Source organism: Telopea speciosissima, chromosome 4 (assembly GCF_018873765.1).
Source record: "Telopea speciosissima isolate NSW1024214 ecotype Mountain lineage chromosome 4, Tspe_v1, whole genome shotgun sequence".
In the NCBI taxonomy this organism is placed as follows: Eukaryota; Viridiplantae; Streptophyta; class Magnoliopsida; order Proteales; family Proteaceae; genus Telopea; species Telopea speciosissima.
In genome coordinates this window covers 44,969,154-44,980,333 of record NC_057919.1, presented here as the reverse complement: position 1 = coordinate 44,980,333, position 11,180 = coordinate 44,969,154, and the positions used below count along the sequence as shown (strand labels likewise).

General features: G+C 38.9%; 1 protein-coding gene across 1 annotated transcript in view; it reads left to right on the top strand.

Annotated features, from left to right (window-relative positions):
• Positions 1-2,919: 2,919 nt before the first annotated feature.
• The window catches only part of LOC122660083 (centromere/kinetochore protein zw10 homolog), an 80,120-nt gene continuing 71,859 nt past the window's right edge, over positions 2,920-11,180 (top strand). The window contains exons 1-3 of the mRNA XM_043855254.1: positions 2,920-3,595; positions 3,672-3,809; positions 4,019-4,192. Of these exons, the coding sequence (XP_043711189.1) occupies positions 3,044-3,595; positions 3,672-3,809; positions 4,019-4,192 (864 nt within the window). The 5' untranslated portion in view covers positions 2,920-3,043. The remainder of the gene's footprint in view (positions 3,596-3,671; positions 3,810-4,018; positions 4,193-11,180) is intronic.

Sequence of the window (11,180 nt, the reverse complement as noted above, 5' to 3'; positions counted from 1 at the left end):
ACTAAGTTTAAGCAACAGTTGCACCTTGTTGTTGCCAAAGTGGTGAAGTGAGAAATTGTACCCTTCTTTTGATTGCCCTTTGTCTTATTCCCAAAAGTAAGTCTCTCTTTGGTATATTTCTATTTGTATTTATGATCTTGATGGGGTGGATTACAAGAACATGGAGAAAAACAAAGACAGGAGATGTAGTAGCAGAATTTGGGATTTAAAGAAGGAAAAGAATTAAAGAGAGAGAAACCGGATAGCAGAAGGGGAGGGAGGGAGGGAGAGGGGGGGGGGGAAGAAGAAGAAGATTCAGAATCCTTTTTTTTTTTTTCTATTCCATCATTCATCTCCCCTCAAAGAGGCTGTAGTAGCCCTTTTAAAGAAAATAAATGTCTACATACTTGCTGTGGGGTGCTTATAACTGCCCACCACACTTCCACTAAAAATGAAAACTGAAATACATGAAAAATAAAACTGCTCTTGTAAAATAAAATGAAATAAAACTAACTACACTGGAATAACTGAAATAAAAACTAAATGCAGGGCTGGTCTGAAATGGTATCTCTTGGAGTATCTAATTGGGCCTGGGCTAGGGCTGGGGCTAGTAGGAGCAGCCCCCAATGTCCTGCATCAAATCTCCCTTGGTTTAAAAAGAATTCGACCTCGAGTTTCGATAAACCCGGGAAGCCAGTCCATGTGATGCCCATCCATGCCGTTCAAAAGCTCCTGTAATTCACGAGAAGAGGGGATGAAATCTTGAAACTACACGTCTTCCTCTCAGTAATGTTGAGTGGAATGTCGAAGTCATAAGCCATTACTGTTGCAGCATCTTTGGTATTGTTCGTCATTCCAACTTGGGATAAGATGGAATGATTGGTTGTTGCAATCATGTGGGTAAAGGGGTTCAATGGATGTTACGGTAAAGAGGATAAATTAGTTGTATTTGGGTATTTTGGAGTTCTGGCTTGGGGTTCCAGAACAGGGAAAGGGACAAGATAAGAGAAGTTAGATAGAAGAAAGATAAGAGGAGGGGAAGGGGAAGAGAGGCTGAAAGGGAGAGGAAACTGAGAGAGAGAGGGGGAGAGATCTCGCAAGAGGGTGGGGAGGAATGCTTCAGCCCAAGGTACTGAAACTCGGGTCTCGGTACCAACTCGGCCCTTGGAAAAACCGAGTCGAGTCGAGATCTCGCCGAGTTGGTGCATTTTTTTTTCTCCGACTTGAAGCCTCAACTCGGTGGGTTTTAGACCTAGTTTGGGTCTGAAACTTAGTATTCAGCATATTTTAGGCCATTTAAAAACAATGACACTATCAGATTTTGCAAAAACAAAGTCCAAATATGAGTTTCAATTTGAACCATAGGTTGGTAGGCGATGACATACTAAAATACCCTACTCTACACATAATTTAGAAATAGAAAGCAAGCAAAACATTCAATTAATAGCTAAACAACTTAAACAAGAATTAGAAATGTTAAAGTGATACATCAAACTGTTTAACAGTGTTACAACTATCATCACATAAAATGACTTTGAATCAAGTATTTAGTCCCCGCTAGTGTCACATAGTCTTCCCATGACATAGTGTTACTGTAATGTTGCATATAGTGCTCCACAGCAAGCATATAAGAGTTCTGTCGAAGTAGGTAAGTAAATACATAGTAGATGGGTCATTTCCATGGGTCAACCTGAGATCTCGACCCGAGATCCGAGATCTCGCAGAGATATGTCGAGTTCTGTCGAGTTAGGTAAGTAAATACATAGTAGAAGGGTCATTTCCATGGGTCAATCCGAGATCTTGGTGAGATATTGCAATTTTATGTACCGTATGCCATCTCGTCTTAGTTTCTCAGGAAATCGAGAAACTCACCGAGATTTCGCCTAGTCGAGACGAGTTTTAGAACTATGCTTCAGCCAAGCAGGAGAAGAAGAAGAGAGAGAGATTCAACCAGTTTGGGCTCTGATACCAAAAATGATGGGGTGGGTTTCAAGAATAGGGAGAAGAACAAAGACAGGAGAGGTAGTAGCAAAATTTAGGATTTAAAGAAGGAAAAGAATTAAAGAGAGAGAATCCCGATAGAAGAAGGGGAGAAGGGGGGGGGAAAGAAGAAGATTCAGAATCCTTTTTTGTTTCTCTCTATTCCATCATTCATCTCCCCACAAAGAGGCTGCAGTAGCCCTTTTAAAGAAAATAAATGTCTACATACTTGCTGTGGGGTGCTTATAACTGCCCACCACACTACCACTAAAAATGAAAACTGAAATACATGAAAAAAGAAACTGCTCTTATAAAATAAACTGAAATAAAACTAACTACACCGAACTGAAATAAAAACTAAATGCAGGGCTGGTAGGGCTTGGGCTGGCTTGAGGTCGTATCTCTTGGAGTGTCTAATTGGGCTTGGGCTTGGGCTGGGGCTAGTATGAGCAGCCCCCAAATGTCCTGCATCAGATCTATTTATGAGAATAGATTATAGACTATAAATAATAATCGTTTCGTTGCCACTAGACATAATATTGTATAGGGAAAAGGAAGCATGCACCGTGGCATTGTCCTTGTGCAGATTCCAATATACCCACTCTCACATAATAAACAGTGGGGCCCACACTAGCATTCTCTTCCTATTCTGAACATGTGGGCCCCATGTGGACCCCATGTTCTCCAGATCCTCATTGGTGTAGCATGCATATTCTTACACTGGTGTCGTGGGAAACCCTTCCCCCAAAACATTTTTTTGTATAAGACGTACACATACACATATTTACTAACTATGCTCATGAGCATGTGCATAAAAACAGGGCAAAATGATGATTTGATTGTTATTCAGAATATCTATCAAAGAGAGGGAGAACAGAGAAGAGGAAAGGCGGCAAACTATAAAGGTACTCACTCCCTTCTCTCGGATCTGTCTGGACTGTCTCACTCCTTCCCTCACTCCCTTTCTGTAGAATCGCTAAGTCAAACCATCGTGCCTGCTTTTCATTCTTTAGGTTTTCTGAAAAAAAATAAATAATCTTTTGGTTTCTCTCCAACTGACAGGCCAGAAGTAAATTATACACTAATGGATATTTTGTTTGGATCGATTCATGTTCGAGAGCTCCTTTCAACTCAGGATTTTGAAGAATCTTCTCCACTATCAGCTCCGGATCTCCGCCTCCTAATTGATCGACTTCAAATCCGATCATTCCATATAAAGGATAAGGTTCAGGATTACATCCTTTCTCACAATAAAGATTTCTCTGAGATATTCTCACGTTGCTCTGAAGCCGTTTCACGGACTGAAAACATCTCTGGAGATGTCTCCAATATTCTACAGCTTATCTCTGATAACCCAATCGATATTGAGATTCAGAACACAGTGGCAGAGATCAATAGTACACGGAAAGAATTGAAGGAGCGGAAGGAATTATTGGTTTTAGTTCAAACGATGGTGAATCTGATTCGCAGGTTGAGGTCGGTGAGTGAGGATTTGGGGACTGGGCGGTTAATAAATGCGGCAGAAGCACTGAGGGATTTGAAGAAAGCATTAGTGATTCATGATGAGGAGCTTAAGGGGAGAGAACCGCTGGTTTTTAGTTTGTTGAGGAAAGAGTGGATGGATTGCTTCGATGAGGTAAGGTTTTGGTTATCTTATTTATTTGTATTAGTGATAAACTCTATTTTTATTTGATTTCAATTTGTGTTTGTAGGTTCAAACGGTACTTGTGAGATTGATGGAAAATGCTATACGCTTTGAGCCAGAGAGTGGTATTGTGAGAGTTAAGTTTCAGTTGGCTATGGATGGGGCTGATGGGGTTGAGTTAAATAGCGTTTTAACAGCAATGGATGTGAGTGTGTGCCGAACCCAGTTTCATAGTACGCTATAACTTGATGTTAGCAAACACTGGTGGATAATCATATAACTTGATAAATACACATTGTAAACAAAACTTCGTTGGTGAATTTTTATTTTATAAAGTGGAGAACACTAACATGGTTCCTGAGTTTGGGGGTGATACTACTTGATTTTTGTGATTTCTCCTTTTACCATCTGCAGATAGTTGGCAGTCTTGATTATGGGCTTGCAAAGATAGCAGACTCTATGATGAAGTGTATCATTACTCCATTAGTGAGTAAAGGGCATCCCGGTGTTTCAATAGAAGAATCAAGTCAAAAGTACGGGGGAATGGCTGAAGCAATTCTCAATTTGGTTCTTTCTTTTGATTCTAAGGTAACTGGGCCACATTTAGATCTGTATAAGCCATGCTTTACTTGTTTTTCCAAGTTCCTTCATGCTGTTGTACATGGATGGCCTGTATGTCTGGTAAGAGGCTGTCACAAACAGGAATTTGAATAATGAATTTTAACATAACAACAATATTTTCATAAATATCCCTTTGTCAATGCAAAACAGAATATCCATCCCTATTTCTCTGTGGTTTTTGTAAATTTTAAATCATTTTTTGAAATAGAAAATAAAAGATTAATTGTTGGGCAAAAATTTTAAGTCACCTATGTAAACTTGTAGATCAGCCTATGGTGTCTCATAAAAAATTTAGCCCCCAACCATGCTATTTTGACCCAATTTTTTTGAAAAATTTGTTTCAAGAAAGTCTTTAATTCTAACAAAACATCATATCATCAAGATCACATGATTTCATGCACAAAGGATGTTAGTATTATGATCATGTAGTGTTAATCATTCACATCAAGCAGCAAAACACAAGAAGTTTGAAGGAATTTTGGAATTTACCTTCAAACTTGCAGTTTTGGGGAAAAATTGGGCAAATGATGCTTCAAGAATACCCAAATTTCGATTTTGATGATCTACAATTGTATGCAACGTTTTGATTCGCTTGATTCCAGCAGTGGACTCACGGAATCATAGTAAATAGCGCCCCGTTTGTTTAGAGGAGACAATCCCACCCCAACCTTGTTCGGTTATCCTGGGGTGGTGAACTTACAAAAGCATAGGGAACATCATTAAATGCTTTGTCTGCTGATGTGGCACTTCAAAATCCCACCCCTATCCTATCCAAAGTCCCACCAAATTGGTGGGACTTTGGTTACTGTTCATGGGAAAAGTAACTTTACCTCAACATTTCCACCCCAACAAAACCCCACCAACATGTGGGTGCCATCTTCCCAACAATCCCACCTCACCTTCCCTTCTAAACAAATGGGGCCTAGGGGTTTGAAGTCAAATGTGCTGGATTTCGAATCTTTTAGTGTCGAAATGAATGCAAGCTTTGAAATGAGCCGAAATGATTCGCTGAAACATTTTTGGCGAAATGTTGTATACATCTTATTTCTTCTTCTATGTCATTTTGGACCCCCGTCTAAACCATGGTTCGAGAACTCGGTTTTGGACCTGGTTTCGCTCAGGCCAAAAACCGAGTGGACCGAGATCTCAGTGAATTGGTGCACTTTTTTTTTTTGAACTCGTTTGATGGTTTAAGTGGGTTTTTGACCTAGTTTGGTCATGAAACTTGGTTCACAGCCTATTTTGGCCCATTTAAACACAATGGCACTATCAAATTTTCCAAAATCAAAGTCCAAATAGGAGTTTTACTTTAGATCCTAGTTTGGTAGGCTGCGACGTACTAATAGGCCATATTCTACACATAAGTTAGTAATAGAAAGCAATCAAAGCATACAATTAATGTAAAACAACTTAAATAAGCATTAGAGATGTAAAAATGTAAAATATATCAATCTTAACATAGACCTCTATCAACTCCTCTTTCGAACTCACTTGAGTCACTTCTCACTTATACATCAAATACTAATAAATCATTCCAATACTAAATAGTAAATACTAATACATCATTCCAAATTTTCAATTCTGTCACGCAAATAAGTGCAGTGCTGGATTAAAACCTTGAGACCTCTGTGATTCTACTGAAGCAAGTTAGCCTTTCTCTGTGACACATAAGCTTCCCATGTCATAGTGCTGTTGAAGAATCGCACGTACTCTTCCACACAATGCATAAAAGTGAAGTCATCAACAAACTGAAGGTACCCTATCCTAGGGTATGAAAGAGGCGATTGCGATGAGATCGATCCACTGCTACTGCCACCAGGCTGTCGAACTACCATCGGCATGTATGGCTAGGTTGGGACTGTGAATATGTCATCCACAAAACCTGACCTAGTGCTTCGATTACCTCCATAGTCAAACTTTGCAGAAACTATTGATGATGGATAGCCCTAGTGCGATTGCGATTGCGGCTGCCCAAACTAACCATAGCCACTATATTCGGAACCGGTGCTCTGCTGGCCATAACTATAGTCATATTGAGGCTAAGATGCATGCCACAGTTCAGGCTCACTTGTAGTATCTATACTCATACTTTTGAAACTTTCAAGCATGGTCTTCATAGTCATGTCCATCGACCGTAACTCGTCCTCATCTTGAGCTCGTGACTAAGTGCGATGCGGCGTCTCTTGTACGTAGTGGGGGCATCATGGTCCTGATCCTATGTGGCATTACATGAGTATACTAAGTCTCACCTGTGAAAGACATCGGCTTTGGCTCCGTATTCAACTCGTACTGGTAGACCTTGCACATCCCATCATGACTATCATAATAATAACCACCACTTACCATGCCACCACCACCATCATCATCAGATGGCGACCCATCTGACTTGTGTTCCTCCTCATCAACCTGGCCAACCGAAGGCTGTCACTAAGGTAAACAACGTAGAAAAAGCACCCATTTCTATACCGATTCCGGAAGTCGCCCCTCTTTTGACATATAGTCTTCCACATTGGTACCCATCGAACTAGCTATGGTGGGTTCGGGCCTACCCCCAGTCTGATCCATTTCTCGTTCACCTTGATCCCTTACCCACAAGTATAGGGGATCCTCTTCCTCATCTAAGTCCTCTTGGAAATGTTTGCTAGCTTGATTGGTTTTATAGAATTCTCTTCCATTTCTTCACATATGTGCTTCATCCTTAGTCTTATACTATAATGCACATACACCAGCTGCTCCAGTCGTTTGTGACCCATTCGGTTTCGCCTCTTAGTATGTATCAGTGGAAATTGTGACCCAATCAGTTCCGACTCTGAATGCACATGCCGCTGTTCCTAATTCACGAACGCCCATGAAACAAAGGACTTGAGTCCTAAATATGTTAAGGTCAACACCTAAGGTTTGACTCCAATTATGTTTCGGTGACTTAAATACTAAATCCTTGGGGGTCTAAGAGCCATGGTTCTAAATATCGGTCGAAACTAGTAGTCTTGACCGAGATATCTTGGTTTCGTAAGAAACCGAGACGAGATATGGGTGGAGTTTAAAAAGTTACCTATTTTGATGGATTTCGACCAATTTCGACTGAGATATCTAGGTTTCGGTCGAAATTGGTCGAAACATACTTGAACCAACTGGCCTATATAAGTTATACATGTTTCGATTGAAACTTCCCATTTCTCGCAAGTTTCGATAAAAAATCCCTCTGTTTCGCTGGTTTCGACCCTGGGAGACACATTGTGGTTCAAAACTCTAGATTTCTTTGCACTGTTTCTTCATTTGGTGCATCTACAAGCTACATCAAGTTGATTAATCCAGTGTTTGAACCTTCAAGCTCAAAGGTTATAGTGTTCTCTATCCAAAAATCAAAATATTTGTACAACACATAAGTACATGGTAGAATTTGTTGAAATTTATATATGTTAGCTACAATGGCCCGATCTATGGCTCTATGGAGTCGGATTTTTTTTTCGTATTCCAATTACTTTTGTAATTTTATGATTTATAAAATTCATTTCCATACAACATATTTTTGAAAAAAAAATATGGTTTATATATGATGGATGGACACCAATTTAATATATGTTAGACATCGTTGGCCAGTCTACGACGTGACGGAGTCGAATTTTTTCTTCTTCTGTTTTTAATTAATTATTTAAATTTTATGATATTTGAAAAATAATTGCCGAAATAAAAAAAAATTAAAATAAATAGGAAAAATATTCTGTTTTAGTTTTAAAAAAGTAGAAAAATAGTTAAAGGTTGTAGATTATGTTTTCATCTGTATTTAATTAGTAATGTTATGTTCTTTAATTAATTAATAATTATTAAAATAATTTTAAAAAGGCAAAATATTGCATATTTTGGGAGAAATTTATAATATGCTTTGTTTTGTTTAGGAGTCATATTTGTAGTGTTCTTGTTAATAATCTATGAGTTCTTGTTGCAACAAGTTGGTAAATCCTAAGTATTGAAATATGGGGGACATTCCATGACTGCATGGGAGACCCCTTTCAGCTGAAAAGAAGAAGTCAGAGTGTAATTATTCTAAGAAGCAAATTATGGGAGGTGGAGCCACTAGATTGAAGGGGCATCTTGCTGGTGGAGATAGGAATGTGACAGGCTGCCCTAATGTGCCAAATCAGATAAAGTTTGCTATGGCACAACATTTGAGGGGCGGTGTAACAGCTAGGAGGGAGAAGAGGGCAATTAGGGAGGAGTTTGAAGAGGCATGTATAGATCAGTATCTTGAGTTAGGGGATGAGGATTATGTTGATGATGAGCTAACTGAGTTTGATGATGCATAAACTCCGGCAGAGGCTTAATTTAGAAGGGGTTCAACTAAGAACCACTCTACAGTGGATCGATAATAGATGCAGCAGATCATCAATAACGGAAGCAAATCAGAATTAGAAGGTAAACACCAAAATAGAAGCTAACAAATACTAGGCAAACCAGCCAGCAGTTTGGTGTCAAACTGGGATTGAAGGAAGGTCTGACAGCAATAATAAACCTCTCCAAATCTCAGCCTGATCTGGTCAATGGTTGCAGAGATATGAGGCAAACTTGAAAATAGAAGGTTTGATAAGATATGGCTAACCAGCAGGAGTTTGGACTCCAAACCAGGATCGAGTGGGCCTCCTGTAGCCTGTAGGTCTGATTCAGCCCTCCAAATATTACCATCAATGGGGTAAAGGCTGCTGGGATCAGGTCCTTCGATTGCAGCAGCAGAGAACTTCAAAAGTTGCAGCCGGCAGGTGTGGGAAGTGATCTTCCTTGTCTTCGAGCAGCAACAGCAGAACTTGTGGATTTTTGGGATGATTTCAGAGTCTCACAGAAGTAGCAGCAGCAATAGTTTGGAGTCTCACAGAAATAACAGTAGTACGGATCGATTGGAGAAGAAGATAAAGGGATAAGGAGATTCGGCTCTCTCAGCCAAGCCTCCCAGCCCTTCAAGTCACTCACATGGACAAGAGAAAACTTGCTCAAAGCAATAATAAGCAACTTCATTAATTGTCTGGAGGCTACTAAGAGCCATTACATATATAGGCATCAATACCTTGCCCCTCAAGTAAATAGAAAATAGAAAGTAACTTGCTACCAAGTAGCTTACAACCAAAGTAGAAACTTCCTAAAAGGTCTAGCTGCTTTATTTCAAAATAGAAACTCCTGTTTTAGAGAACAAAACAAATATAGTAACAAATTGAAATTAGAAACTACCTAATATACTTTCTAAAACTGAAAATAGAAACTAAACTATGGCAGCATTAGGATAGAATCTTTCTCCACTTGATGGGCCCACAAAATCTTTTAAAAAATATTCCCACACAAGTAAAATATGGGCTGTGACATTGTTTACGTGAACTGTGTTTTGGCCGCTTTTTCTTTATGTTTTGTCCTACATCAAGGCTGCACAATTGAGGAGGGCAAAGGTGGCGAGCAGAGAGCAACAATGGATTGATGATGAGAGAAGGTTACAGATGGCTAGGGGAGCTGGTTCATCTAGATAGGCTAGAGATGAGCCAGAGCCAACAACCTCGTAGGAGGAGGTTGAGACATAGAGAGCTAGAGATTCCATTGAGGAGGACCCAGAATGTGAGGGCCCTATAACCAGACCTAGTCCCAGTCCTAGTCCTAGCCCCACGGTCTCCAGCCCGACGAGCCCGAGCCCCACGTGCTCCACCCCACCCCCAGTCCGTAACCCAGATGTTGAGATACTCTACACAAATCATGCACTCTTTCGAAGACCAGAGTTTAAACAAAAGAAATTGAAATAGATGTGGACTAATGTGAAGGAGAAAGTCGGGATTGCTTTCTCTAAGTGGGCTTTCTAGCACAATATTCCAGCCAAAGTCACCCAAGGGCCATACTACTAACACATGTTAGATGAGATCATGGTATAAAATCTCGCGAAATATCGGCGATATATCGCCATATTTCGTGAATCTCGATATGTCCGAGATACGAAACACTTCCGAAACATAAAAATACAATATCTCGTCGATATATCGTGATATATCGACGATATATCGTGGATCTCACGATATATCGCGAGATATTGTAAAAGTGACAAATAGTGTCACATTAAGAGCCTTATAATTCCATATTTCGCAGCTCTTGGTCGATATTTCGACCAAGAGCTGCTGAAATTCAAATTTTCTCTCTTCTTCCTCCCTTCCAAGCCTCATCCAAGCATTGTTGAAGCTCCTTGTCGCCGGGAAGACGTCGGAGGGTCATCTAAGCTCATCATCCAAGTCTATTTTCATTATTTAAGGTAAATTCTATTTCTCTAAAACTATTTTTTTAAAAAAAATTTTGTACAAATGTTGTTGGATGTTGATGATATTAATATATGTTAGACACCGGAGGCCGATCTACACCTCACGGTGTCGAAATTTTTTCCCATATGTATTTTTTTTTTTTTTTTCTGGTTTTAAAAATTCATTTTCCTACAACTAAAATAGGAAATAATTAGGGGTAATATGACTTAGATGGTAATGAATTAAATATATGTTAGACACCAATGGCCGATCTACGGCTTCACAGTGTCGGATTTATTTTTCTGCTCTTAACTAATTCTTTTAATTTTCGAAAATTAAGAAAAATATATAAAAAATAAAAAAAACAGAAATAAATAAGGAAAAATATGAGTTTTAAGTTTAAAAAATAATGAAAAAATATGAAAGTTATTTCTATATGTTTTGAGATGCATTACATGTATATTATGTTTACTAATTTTTGGTTTTGTTGTGTTAGGTCAATACTTATATTAACATTATATATAAAAAATTGGTTTTAATTATGTGAAAAATATAAGGGTTAGGGGAAAAATATTAAATAACTATACAAGTGTATTAGTAATCTAAAAGTGTCAATTGAAGTGCATCTACATTAAGTTTTTTAATTATTTGTGTTACTTACATTGCAGTAAACAAGTATCATTATGGCGGATCGTGAT